The sequence below is a fragment of the Polyodon spathula genome, chromosome 10 (assembly GCF_017654505.1).
Source record: "Polyodon spathula isolate WHYD16114869_AA chromosome 10, ASM1765450v1, whole genome shotgun sequence".
In the NCBI taxonomy this organism is placed as follows: domain Eukaryota; kingdom Metazoa; phylum Chordata; class Actinopteri; order Acipenseriformes; family Polyodontidae; genus Polyodon; species Polyodon spathula.
Genome location: NC_054543.1, coordinates 34,804,026 through 34,818,607, shown reverse-complemented (window position 1 = coordinate 34,818,607; position 14,582 = coordinate 34,804,026). Strand labels below are relative to the sequence as shown.

General features: G+C 33.6%; 1 protein-coding gene across 3 annotated transcripts in view; it reads left to right on the top strand.

Annotated features, from left to right (window-relative positions):
- The window catches only part of LOC121322474 (ceramide kinase-like protein), a 45,591-nt gene that overhangs the window by 7,345 nt on the left and 23,664 nt on the right, over positions 1-14,582 (top strand). For all 3 annotated transcript variants that reach the window (XM_041262522.1, XM_041262521.1, XM_041262523.1), the window contains exons 2-3: positions 1,127-1,132; positions 5,528-5,767. In XM_041262522.1, the coding sequence (XP_041118456.1) occupies positions 1,127-1,132; positions 5,528-5,767 (246 nt within the window). The remainder of the gene's footprint in view (positions 1-1,126; positions 1,133-5,527; positions 5,768-14,582) is intronic.

The following is a 14,582-nucleotide window of genomic DNA, read 5'->3' as shown; positions in this document are numbered from 1 at the left end:
CACTGTATTTAATGTATTATGGATTTTCTTCTTGTTACTGCATCTTGTAAAGCGCTTTGTGGTCCACTATGAAAGGCGCTATATAAAATAAAGATTTATTTATTGATTGATTGATTGATAAAGGTATAACACTTTCATTAGAAATTCAGCACTGGCAACGTGATTTTTTAGAAAGGTATGAAATAAACAGGTAGTTGTGAGCCTGGTTAATGTGGCTTAGAGGAATTTAATTGACCATTAAATCCAATGCTTTATAAATGTATTTTCCTGCTTCTCTAAACGTGCCTTCAATTTTCAGGAACTAATTGTACCTCTGAGGTTACCTGAGCCTAGTTTATAGTATCCAGGGAGAAGACAAAGTGACAAACATTTTTCAATCATTAATGGCTTAGTTTCCACTAGTCACTAAATAAACACTAAACATCTTTGATACAATTTAAATGTTAATTAAAGACTTGGTTCATTTTCAAAGTTAATTATATAAAATAATCAAATTGGTATCGGTATCGATCCATCGGCAGTTGGTATCGAAAGATGGCAACTTCTAATATACTCAGAAAATTAAAGCAACAGATGTTACACTTTGCACAATTATATATCTCCTAGAAACAAATAATTGTAGAGTGCAGGTTCATTGGTAGAAAAAAAAAAAAAAAAAATGGCAAACACACAACCTGAATTACTGGCATTACCAGCAAGTCTTTGTGTCACAGCACTTTACTATAGTGCTTTTCTAGAAACACCTGAGGGTTCTTAATGGCTGTGCAACTAAAGGTGCACATTGAGACGTATATACGGAATTAAATGTTCTAGGGGATTTGTTATACTGTACTACATGTGCATTTAAGTTAAGATAATGGGACCAGAATAAACAGAATATTATGTATTTTCAAATAAATTTTTTACATTTTAGGAGTTTAATATAATATTGTATATATATAATTATATATATATATATATATAATATATATATTATATATTATATATATATGGGGTATATATACAAAAATCATATAACCCCCCCCCCCCACACACACAGAGTAATTTGATTTCAACGACATAATTCTATCTAGTAACAATTAAAAATATAAATACTGAATTTGTGTCAGTCTGGGCATACCAAACTCTACAGGCACAGGTGGAAAATATGGTATTAGACAACATGCAGGGCAACACATGGCACAACACAACATGGGGCAAAGAGCATGCAATCTGACCTGGCAACACATCTTTTATTTGGACAGTTTTCAATAAACAGTATTAGTTTTGTTTGGAAACACATTAAGCATTAAGAATTTTTGGTTACAGTATATTAATTTACTGTACGAAAAACTATAAAAACAACACCCCAAAAATACAAAATCAATGAAACTATTCTAAAATGTTAATGTTTTTAAAAGTGCTTTAATGCAATAGACAGTCTAACTGAATTAATACAGAATTGGTGTTTTAAACCTTACAGTTGAATTCTCCCAGTTTAAAATACCCAATTACTACTTTTTAACTGTATTGTTAGGTAAGACCAATCATTTTAATCTTTTACAAAAATTGATCATTTAAAAAAATAAATAAAACAATCGTTAATAAAATTATAATATGAAAATGGCACCCCATGTATACACTGAGCAAGATTAGTGCTGGGAGGAAGCTTGTATCCATCTGGAAGCAATAAACTTTTCTAGGAGACTGCACAGTTTTATTTAATCTTAGGACTTCTCACTGTGAATTAAATTAAGGGTTGTTCCGATCATGTCATTTTAAATCAGTCTCACAAATGCCAAGAACTGACAGTGTCAACATAGTGAAACACAGTTTGACTTGCAATATCATATTCATTTTATTTTAAAATATTGAGAAAGGAAGCTTATTATAGAGTTGCCTTCTATTTAAGAAATAAACAATTTTCTGTACACAGTCTGTGTGATATCATGTATATTTTATCTGTAGTTAACAAGGAAAACTATTAGTATTAATTTTACCTGCACAGCAAATACCAAGGATAAAGGATTTCTAGCCAAATTATCAGTTTTTTAGTTTAGTAAGTTCAGTTATCCCCATATTAAAACACACATTTATACAGGAGAACCGGAACACATTCTGAGAACTCACAATATACACAGTTTAAAGTACAAAGTGTTATTTTTGCAGGCTCCTTCTTTTAGCTAAATCCTTTTTTTCTTTTTTTTTTTCCTTTTTTTTACCTTTGTACCTTGTATATTTTGTGTTTTGCAGTTATGAAATAAGTATTTGTTTTTATAACAAACATATATTGTGAAAATAAATGGGTATACATTTTACACGAAGAGTGAATTCTGCATTTTATGTCATTTCACTGTCCACCCTGCATGGTGTCTTCTGAACATCAAATGTCTCATACTTTTGTCTTGCAGAAGTAATAAGTGAGAATAATTGGCATTTGTTACCAGTAACACTTTAAAACAAGCCTGAATTTATTAAAAAAACTCCCAGATTTAAATTTTAACAGATATTTCTGCTTTGCCATTTACTTTTAATCAGTTTTGCCTGTATAAAGCTGCACGATTGCTTTAAAAGGCCCTGCCAGTCAGGGTTTCAGAAGTTAATGAAGACTATATCCTATGTCTTTACATCAATGGACTTTTCAGGTACAAGTCTATTTGAATAAAAAAAAAACATTTGACTTTTTAAAGCTTGTAAACAAATCAAATTAAAACATGCACATTTGACAGGGTTGTGACTGTTTTAGATGAGAAAGACAAATACATTTCTAGAACTAGAAAGACAGACAGCGTTATGGATTATGAAGAATGAGTATCAAAGGATTAAAGCCTGGAGCAGCCTGAGCTCTAAAACAGAGGGTGTTTGATGGTGGATTTTCTTTTTATATCCCAACAGAAGTGTGCTTTCAGAGGGGTGTTGTTAGGCAGCAAGTTAAAAGGACTGCATTGTTGTTGGGTTTTTTTGGACAAAACAAGCATATCATGGTGTCCTGAAATAAGCCAATAAAATGTGCTTCATGTATCTCTGTATCTCTGCTAAACAATAAGGAAAATAGAAAGGCTCGCTCTCATTCTTTCCATTAACATGTAAGGCATTGACTCTAACCTGCCCCTTTACAGCATGCTAGGGGAATTATTTTTTGCTTAAACGGGTATAAAAACAACCTTTAGTATTTTAGCTCCTCCAGTGCTTCTGTCTTTTCTTAAGTTTTTGATTCACAATCAGAATTCCTTAACTTTACATTAGTGCCAACAACAGCCTGCACTCCTGTGCACCTATTCCCATAGACTGATTAGCTGACAATTTGCTCACATCTGTGTAAAGCATCAAGGGGCTATAGAGGTGGAAATGTTCCTGAGTTGAAAGCATGTTTTTGAATGGCTCTAATGCTGATATTTTTGATTGTAAGGAACAGACTGTCCGTGCTTATGTTTTTCAAGCAGACAATTACAGTTCAGCAGATTAAAAAATACCAGAATATGTTGTTTTAAAAACTCAGATATTGCCACCACACACACACACTTCCCAATTAGCAAAAATTAAATTCCTATTCATCCCCCTGATTACAATACCTACCAAATAAACAAATCTGCATACCTTACTTTTCATGTTTATTATGCATTTTGTTAAATAACAAGGTTTTTGGACCATAAGTGTAGTAATCAAATTTATAATGTGCTGAACTACTGTAAATTAGCTCTGACCACAGATCTTAAGACTACTGCAATGATTACATTGTACTGTGCCTTGTTTAAAATCTATTGATGTTGCATTTCTGTGCAGAATAAAAGTAGCAGTCCTGGTGTGTTTTCATCCTGCTGACTGTAAGCAGGTTAATGCAGTTATAAAGATTTAGGTAACAGGTTTGGTTTAAAATTAAAGTATTAAAATGTATTGACGTCTATATCCTACTGGTTTAACACAGTGTGTGGTGTATTCAAACAGAATTTTATTATTCTTAATTGGCGAATTAGCTAAATAAGTAGATCCAAGTGCCAAGGATAAATATTCACAGTTCTGTAAAATGTTGCTAGGCCTAACATAAATCTGCGTAGAGAAGTGGTTGTCATTGAGTTTCATATATCAGGCAGGCTTAATTTCCAGGCTGTATTTAAAAAGTGGACATGTGCAGAAACTGCGAACACAATTAGCGTCAAGCAGATAAATCCAACTCTAATCCTGTTTGCGGTCTGCATCAGACAGATGTGCCAAGATTGATTTAGACAAGGCCACAGCTTACAGTACTTTTTTTTTTTTTTTTTTTTTTTTTTAAGTGATGTAGACTATTTAATTTCTGTAAAAGCAATGTTAAATGAGTCTAAATGTGTGTTAATGTTTGTCCCACTGGTAGTTGTGTTCACCAAGTTAACACACGACAGTTTGTCCTCTTCCCTATTCATAGAATGTCCTGTCAGAAGAGATTATATTTATTCCCTGTAATTAAATCGACAATTAAAAGAGTACAACAACAAAAAGAGGTTGTGAGTTGAATAAAAAGCATGATATCCAAGAGTATACGTAAAGCCCTTGCAGGAACAGATGGTGCCCAGTATCTTACTAAGTAATGGGAGAGGACAGTTAATGTTCTGAAACACAGAGTTACAGCCAATAGGCTCCTAATGAAGCAGTAGTTCTAAATGAGAAGATGCAGACATATTTAGAAATATGATTGTACATCTACTTACTGTTTATTGCATTCGAAAACATATTTAAATACAGTTTAATTGTCAGACTTTACCAAATGGTAATAAAGTACAGCTGGAAGTGAAAGTGGGAGTGTAAAAGCACAGCACCACATACTGCAAATTATCTGTAGAATTGATATGTAGCATGGTACTGGGTACTGTAGCATAGCAGGCACAAATAATCTTAAAATGATCTTAAAAAAATAAAATAAAAATAATAGTAATAATAATATTAATTAAAAGTTAATTTGGTTTAAGCCTGCACAAATGTTCCAACATTTTAAAAACGATGATAAGCCTTGCCTTGCCTTTAAATTCATAAAACAATGATTTGAGTTTCCATAATTTGGAAATCATTTTCTTCATTCATGCTGTTTAAGGTTACAGCTGAAGCCCAAAGAAAGAACAAGTCTTAATTATACTTTGTACAGTATGCTGCTTCTTGCGACTGATCAGAAGCAGAAATCGGCAACTTGTTATAGAACAGAATCCTATTCATAGTGTAAAAGAAAAGAATATGTTTGTTGGTGCAAAATAATCAGAATTGTCAACACTGTATTCCCATATATGAAAATGAATCTGTATTAATTATTGTTTTCTTTTTCAAGGTGTTTGTCTAGCAACACTAGAAACTCAGAGTGGGGCTATCACAGCACTACCAAACACATTCCACTTTTGACAGATTCAAACAAAAGCATTGGCTAGAATACTATAAGACCTAATCTAAGATGAAATCTAAGAAATAAAATAAGTATTAATATAGATCAAATACTGTAATTGTAACTAAATGGTATACTTATGCAAATCCTTTTGCTTTTATATTATTGCTTATTCTGTGCTTTTTGTCCTTCTCGTGTAAATAGGAACATCCAAGGCAGGTATGCTACTAAATGAAGAATATGTTGAATTGAAGGAGATTTTCGCTGTCAAGCTGAAACGTCGCCGTTCTGTGGGCCAGCAGAAAGGAGGGACTCTGCTAGGCATAACCCTCTTTCAGTGTGTGAAGAAAGGGAAAAAACTAAAGGACCACGCCATCCACCTCAGTAACATGAGTGAGGACCACTGTGAAGTTTGGTTCAGACACTTCAAAGATATATTAAATGGTAAGTCTCGGTTTAAAATAAGCATTACACGTTATTATAACTTTTATAAATGTTATCACACAATAATTATTTTGAAAAACAAAATTAATTGTGTCCATGTGTTCATAAAAGTCATGTTTAAACAAAAAATGCTGTTTTGATGAACTAAATACAATGTCAGTGGATTGCCTAAGAGGTTTTAGAATGTATTCCCATTTTCAAATCTCTCAGTAACTTGAATGGGATCCACGGAATCTGCAAACCACAATTAGTAGACCAAATATTAATGATGTGTGATTTATTACCCTTAGAGTGTGAACTGTTACTCTTAGGGTAACAAAGCAGCTGTAACTTGGTAATAATGTTCAAACCTCATGTCCATGGAGAATGACTTAGGTGCTGTGAAAAAAAAAAAAAGAAAAACTAATTTAATGAAATGTTACCTTGTGAAAATATATTGTGAACATGGAAAAGTGCATGGCTTTCATGGAGCTGTGAAATGGCTCAGTATGCAGTTTATATTACTACAGTTGTACAAAACAATGCATGGTATGAACTTTAAGCTTTATATCAAGTGTGATAATTCAAATGTTTATAATTCTGATTAGGTTGCATTTTCCCTGACATTTAAACCAATGACAATTCTTGTCCTCATCTAAATGCTGAAATCAGTTGATTGAGGTTTCCTTTATCACCTCTTATTGTTGGCACATTTTTTGCTTCACTGATTTGAACAGATAGAGGAGTCATTGCAAACAAATAACAGCTGCCAGGAACTGCTGTGTTAAAACATTAATATTTCAAGTTGTACTAGCTGTTCACCTACTCACAGTACAGTATACTTTACAGTGTGGAACATGGCACTGTATATAGTATATCAGCTGTCTAAATGATTGACTACATTCTTTTACATATTAAAATCCTAGTTTAGTAAAGTCCTGACCATTTGCCAGTTTCTTGCAATTCAGAGACAGTCTAGATCTACCTCTAGGTCCCAACTCACTCATTAGACTACCTTTTTCCAAAACAATACAAATACAAATAAAATAAAAATACTTCTATAATAATAATAATAATAATAATAATAATAATAATAATAATAATAATAATAATAATAATAATGTGTGAAATGGCTTTAAAGTCCAATAGCAAGCTGTGTGTTTAGTAAAGGTGTGGCTTTGCCTTCTCGAACATGTGCAAGTGGACTATTGGACCTGGCACCAAAACCTGACAAAAATCACTACCAGCATATTAAAAGCCTGTTTGGGGGGGGGGTTTAGTGTATAGAAAAAGCAATGTGTTATTAGTTTGGCTAAAGCTGTAGACTAAATATTTATTATATATGCTTTGCTTACATTAATTATATAAATGTAATGTAACTTTAAACACTCAATCAAGACTACATCAAAGTGAAATTATTTCTGATAAAGACTAATCGTTGAAGTGTTTGACTGAATGATCTTTTGTACTATGAAAGGTATTAGTGAAAAAGAAAATAGTATACATGTATGTATTATCTGTATCTGGTGTTTATTTCAAGGAAAAAAGATACACTTCAATTACTGATTTCAAATGCCAGTGAAAATCATCACACACTTACACACACACACACACACACACACACACACACACACACACACACACACACACACACACACACACACACAAAAAGTTTACAATATATTTGATCTAATATTATCATTGGGAAAAAATGTACCAGCACTTTGTACAGTTATGGAAAAAAGTTAATAATTTACAACCTAAATTACCCTTATTTTACAGTTCTAAACAGTGACAGCCCTGTGCCCTTAGTGAGTAAGTCTAAAGTGCACATCATTGCTGTTTTAATTAAAAAAAAACAAAAAAAACAACTGTTACATTACATCAGCATGATAACCAGAGCCAATAAAATATACTGCATCATCAGAAAATACGATAAAATGCTAACACTAAGACTACATTACAATGTGCAGTGTGGTATGGTCTTAATAAAGATCTATAATCTATGTTAATCTCAGTATTAACACACCCTTTAGGTTACCCCCTATTGCTATAGGTATATGTAACTTCTTAGTCGTGAGCTTCGTTTGGACTAATAAAGTACTATCATATAGCAGAGTAAAATATAAAATATATATATTTTTGTGGTTTTACATTGTTAAAACCAATACTCCAGTAAATCCTCCACAACTGTTTTCTATTAAAGTGATTTAAGAAATGCATTTGAGTTTAGAAATCCTATGAGCCTGATGAGGTGCATGCAGTCTGGAGATTATTGGTTAATCCTTTGAATTAGAGTTGTACATGCTAATACTGCATGATGTAACCTGTCACATCCATACTTAACAGAACTGCTTAACATTCACATGAAGGAAATAAAGGTGGTTCTTTATCTCTGTCTTGTTTGTCTGTTGAGTATCATAGTTCCTGCAAAACCAGCAGAGCACTGGATAGGTTCAAGACCAGACCAACCCTGCCCTTTAAGGATCAGAATAAGTGCCCTTTGTGGTTTCTAGATTGCAGTGGAAGTTGACATGAATATATTAGCATGATCATTATTATATGCCTTGAAGGGGGATCAGGAATGTGACAGAGAAAAGTGTTTCTTTTTTATTTCTTACAAAAAAAATAAGCAGGGTCTGATTCTATACTTGGTAATATACCACTTCATAACACCAATGTTTTATTTGATTTAATTAGCAAACAGTAGTCACACATTTTATCAGGTAGTCAATGTACTGTCCTGAAGATAAAAAAAAGTCCTAAAGCTGCCTTTTTCTTTGTAATGGTTTAAGACCACCTTCTTTTAGAAAAAACCCCAAGCAGTAGAAAAAATAATCTGTGGTTTTTGTGGTTGATTAATAATAGCACATGGTTTAGGTATAGTGGGTGGCACAGACCCGCACTTCTTTTCAGCCTGCTTTTTTCTCATCATTATCTTTAAAAGCAGTTACCAAGCAGTGATCAGCAAAGTCGTGCAGGTATCTTGCAGTAAACTAGGTTCTCACATTATGACACCTGGAAAAACATTGGCTGTGCGACATGCTAGGATGCATGACTGATCACCAAAATTACACCTTCATACCCTCTCACAATGGTAAATAAAAGATTGCTTTGTTTCTATAGGGGGATAATCTCTGTTGTTTTATACAATATTAAGTCACTGCTGCTGAAACATTCTCCCTAGAGGGAAGCTCTGAGCTGGATTATAGAAGCTAAATCTCTCCTCACCTGTTACAGCAGTTATTTTTCCACTGCCTACATCTACCGTGCGTATTCTTGACATCCATACGGTTCCAATGAAGCCTTACATTACTGAGTATAATAGAGAGACTAGCCAGAAGAAGACATGTGGTACAAGGGTGTATATTAAAAGATCCTGCTAAGATGAATTCTGAATCTAGAGGGCAAGATGATACTGCTCTTTGTTAAATCACACAGACAAAACATGTGATGCACTATGACACATGAGGTGCAAAAGCCCAGCTGAGGTAAACAGGGCCAAGATTAAACCTAGTATGGGGCCGTGTCAGAGCCATAATCAGCAAGTTTTCAGAGCCCCATTGACAATAGTGGCACCTGTGTAATGTGTATGTCAGCCTGTATCTGGTATTCTCAGATGACAGTATGTAGATTGCCTTGGAGAGTTGCCCGAACTCTTCACTAGGATTATAAATGCAGCTTCTGTGTGGCAGGCCAGTAATGCTTCTTCAGGGTTAGACCCAACGGCTTACTTACCATACAGCCTTGCTGGTAAATTCAACTTCTGGGAAATATAGCCTTCATTGGCATGCTTCCCAAAGCTTATAGTCACAGTGAAAGGTTCTGATCCTTATTCTCATAAGATCCGTATCATTATAAAATATAATTCCTTTTTTATTTTATTTTGCCTTGAATGTTTTTTTTTTTTTTTGTGGGGGGGGGGGGGGTTGTGCACAGATTCATGTTTTTGAATCTCATTTACCTTGAAACATGTGTTTAAACACTTTTTTTTTTTTTTTTGGCAAAGGAAAAAAAAATATTTTACAATTGTTAAGTCCAAGATGCACCATTTAGTAAGCTTGAGGGGAGTTGCGAGGTTTATGCTGAATGTTTTGAAGAGTCAGTTACTACAGCAACATTTTAAAGGCACCTTTGATGATGTTGCTGTAGTAACAAATTTGCAAGTGAGATCAATTGCCATTCCCATAACTACAGTAAAATCTATATTTGGACTGGTGTTCAGTTAACCTTAACCTGAATGTTACAACGCTGTTGTTGCCGTATGCTGTGTAATAAACTAATGTTGTCTATTAAATAGTGACTCTTTTACTGTCGTTGTAAGGATATACATTTATTTTATGTTATTTAAACTAACATACCTTGTAAACCTTAGGTATTGTTCTCTTCAATTGGCAGATGTCATGAGGCTTAAGTTACGTGAATCCTTCTTTTGATTTTAATTTTACAGAAATCCCCAAATAATTTTGTAATGTCTGTAAAATAGCCCAGAAGTTTTTTTGGATTAAAATATCAATATCAAAGTAATTCATCCAAAACTTTAAACACTCATTCATAAAATTAAATGTGTCTTTCTATAAAAATAAAAACAAAGGCATTTGTTATGAGAAGAAATCTTTAGGACCTTATTTTAAAGCAAGTGCAAAAAAATTGTATTTAAAAAAAAAAAAATCTCCATTCATTTACATGCACTGGGAAAAAGTTGGTATTCTGGATAGTTGTTGTGCTTGATTATTATCCAGAATATAATTGAATTTTAATGTAGCATTCACATCCTCATTTGCAGTATCTAGAATGCAGTAGGTAGTATATGAGATTATATTCTGGAGACCAAACCCATGTAGATGTGTGTTTTACGTAAGATACTCAATTGAATTTTACACAGAATACAATGCTGGTTGGTAATGGGATGTTCTCCTCTCATTTAGGCAGCAGTTGATTATTTTTTATGTTGACTGGATTTCTAAATGTGATCATTTTAACATGATCCATTTTATACTGACAATTTACACACATAAAAACAATGCAACACGACTACACTGTTACTTGTAAAAGCCCACTATCCTATGTAAATCATCAGCATGTTAGATGTATTGGGTGAAAGCACTTGTACATTCTGGAACCTTCGTACCCTGTATACTCATGTAATGTAGCAAATGTTGCCTATATACATGTTTAACTTACCAAAAAAAAAAAAAAAGTCGTTATTAATTACAATCTCACAACTGTTTTTCATTTACATGATGCTTCATGCAAATTCTATCGCAACTTAATCTCTTAGCATTGCTTTTTATATTATAATAAATACTATACACCCACACAGTGATTTCTTAAGCAGATGCTTTACAGCTAAAGTGAGTGCATTATGTTACACATTAACAGAGGCTAGTTTTGCATTAACATGTACCCATAGTTACATTTCCTTATTGTCTTATATACACTTTTGTTGTTGTGGACAGCATTCATATTGAATGCATTCATATTGCAGAGGAGAAGCTTTACAAAATAAACAGGATAGCTTGTCTTATTATTATTTTGTAATTAACAGGTATACAGGTGTAGCAGTAAGCGTAAAACTAGCACAGATGTGAGTCTGAAAGTGGAGTCTCTGGAAGCCCGACAGCCTTTGTTTCCTAAGCACTCAGATTAACCCTCTGTCTTCATGGTTCACTAGCTATCTGATAGATCAAATTTAAACTGGCACATATTAGCACATTTGTTACCATTAGAGGAACAGTTGGTCATTCTTTGTAACCCATTGACGAAAAGGGGGGGAATCTGGCTATAGAATAGAAAGTAAACAGTCACTTCAGGACCTGAAGTCAAGTTATACACATCACATGAAATGAAGCTTGTTTTTTTTTGTTTTTTTTGCCGAGAAAGAAAATGAATGTTTATTGTGCATCCACTTGTGAGGGATCCTGAATAAGCAATGAAGCTCTGATCCCGATTGAAGACCTCTCAGTTGAAGTGAAGTGCAGCTTGGCAGATGCAGGTCTAGAAATCTAGACATTACCATTGTGGCTTTTTGCTGAATGCAGAGCCTTTCCTCTTGTCATATTCCCTCAAGGCACGACTCATTTTTTCTGTCTGTCGTGCAAAGATTTTCAATCATGGTCCTCAATGCCATTATTCAAGCACAATACATATGTTTCACTGATAGAATATTATATCATAAGACGCCACATCAACTCTGGGAACATGTTGTCAGTAGCAGGCAACACTGTACCAGTTTTGCCCTCCTGTTACTATGAGACATTTCTGTATATTTTATATTAAAAAATAATAAATAAATAAATAAATAAATAAATAAATAAATACAAAACACTCAGTTTGTCTGGAACTTTAATTTTGTGCATGTTTTTTTTCTTTTAATTTATCTTCATACCAGCGTAAAAAAGCTGTTTGCACACAAAATGCAGTACTTTTTAACAAAATGAGTTGGGCATCATCTGTTCGGGGTTCCGCTGCATTAGTCTGGCCAGCAAAAACAGGATTGATACCCAATTTTCAAAACAATTTGCGACATAAACAAATGGATAATGTTTGTTTAGACTAATAAATGATACTAGCACAAACCCTGTTTTATTGTTTTAAAACAACCAGACAATACCACTGCCTCCAGCCTAACTAAATTATTTAGCATTTGTCAAAAAAAAAAAAAAAAGTACTGTACCATTAAGTGCAAAGTAGGGATTAATGAAGCACTGTAGCTTAAAGTTGCATTTGGCTATTTATTCAAAATAATTAAACACCAACTTGCAACACATGTATTTTTGGAACAATAACATCAAAAGTATTTGTTTTTTACTGTGTATGTATATTTCTTGCATCCCACATATTTGTCATAGGCATTCTTTACTGTTCATATTAGATTTCATCGCTAATACCCTTTGTCCCATCTACCAGATCATTCTCGGTGCCTCTGCTTGAGGGGACAGTGCTGGAGTAGCTTTTAGCCCCCCTACAGCTAATGCTTGCTAATGCCTGTTTCTGATCTACAGCCAGATGTACTTGTTGGCAGAGGATCTAAGGAAATGTCTCAGTTTTCTCCTCTTTCTAGAGGAAAATCATTAATAGTATCATTGAAGAAAGAGACACTCTGCCATTTGTGTTCCAGGCTGGACACTTTATCTATTCCTAGTGTGTCTTTCTAGTCCCAGTTTCATTGGAAACATTGGGATGAAAACTCATATATGACCTTGAGCCTTTCCATGAAGAGGTCAGGGTCCCACAAACAACCCCTTACTAACCTCAGCCAATGCTTCAGCATTATATTTTCTATACAGTACACACACAAAGTCTCCGTAGTCAACAACATCCCACCCACAATATTGAGTATGTGGAAAGAAAGACTTTACATTACTGGTGAAGGCACTAGTTTGTCTACTTGATGTTTTTAGCAATTTACAATGTATGTTTGCTTGTTTTTGAAATCATGGTTAAAAAACAATATTGCGTATGGCATGACGAGGGCAATCATTTTGTTTTAGTTTATTGTAAGTTTTAACCAGCATTGTTATTATTTTTTTTCTGCCTTTGTACTGTTTTGAATTGCCATAAACCTGTATTCACCAGCTTCTAAAAACTAAACAGCTTGAAGAGAATTTAAGAAAAGATGAAGATAAAATATTAAAAATAATCCAAACATTTAGTGTATTTTTACGGACATGGGTCGCAGCTTTGTTTAATTTTAAAACATTTTAGCAACCCCCTTATTTTTAGATGATGAGGAGGAGCCCCTTGAGAAGAGGGTAGGGTAAAAAAAAAAAAAAAAAAATCCTTTCCCTTGAGACTGTTGAATATAATGACCGATTTCATAAGTAAAACAAATGGTTGTTAACCACAGTGTTCCTGTAAAAGGCTTTCATTTCACAAGGCAGAACATACACAGATTTATTTACGTCTCAGGATGACACCAACCTAGCCTAATGATCCTCCAGAGCAAAATGTAGGTTCTGAATAGGCCGAAAATGACTACCATAATGAGGGGCCACCCCCTCTAATTTGGAGACAAGAGGAGTTGTCAGTATCCCAGTGCCATAGAGGTTGCTTCTTTGATAATGACATCAAATAATTTGTAGTGCAGTCCGATTATTTTTCTGCTCTGAATCTTGACCATCCAAGATTTTTTTTTTTTTTTTAAATGTGAAATAGTTTTACTAACATGATATGGTTTGGTATTGAAGCTTAAGTAGGCAGATGGGATTTTTTTTTTTTTTTTGTCGTTATTGAATATATATCATTCAGCCTTGATTTATTGGAAATATGAGCATGATGAATAGTCCATTAAAACAAAAAGCAAAGTTTATAACTGCTACAGGCCTTAGGGGAGTGTTTCTTGCTTTCATTGTTGCACCATAGTAATTCAGGTTTTCAAATGAAAATGTGGATTACATATTCAATTCTGAAATAATTTTTACATTAAGTTGAAATAACTTGTAATTATGTGTTTATTGTGTATAAAAGGCTTTGCTTTTGCTTTTAATGTCATCTTTCATCACACACGTAATTAAAAAACTGTACAATGGAGAATAGTATGTTATGTTTTCATTAAGAGTAGTAATATTTTCTGATAGTAAAACAAAAATACATGTAGTAAGAGGCTTTGCCTCATTATTCGTGTTCATTTTGCTTGGCTCCACAATTTAATCTAGAATTCGAGAGAATGATGATTCATAATGTGTAGTTTGAAGTTATTTAATCATTTTTCTATTTGTTTTCCTTACACTTTTGCCTCCTGACCCTAACTAACAGCAGTGAAACCCCTTTGCACCTGCTCCTGCTGTGGCCTAAGTATTAGGCAGCCTATGAATGGAGAAAATTGTAGTATCAA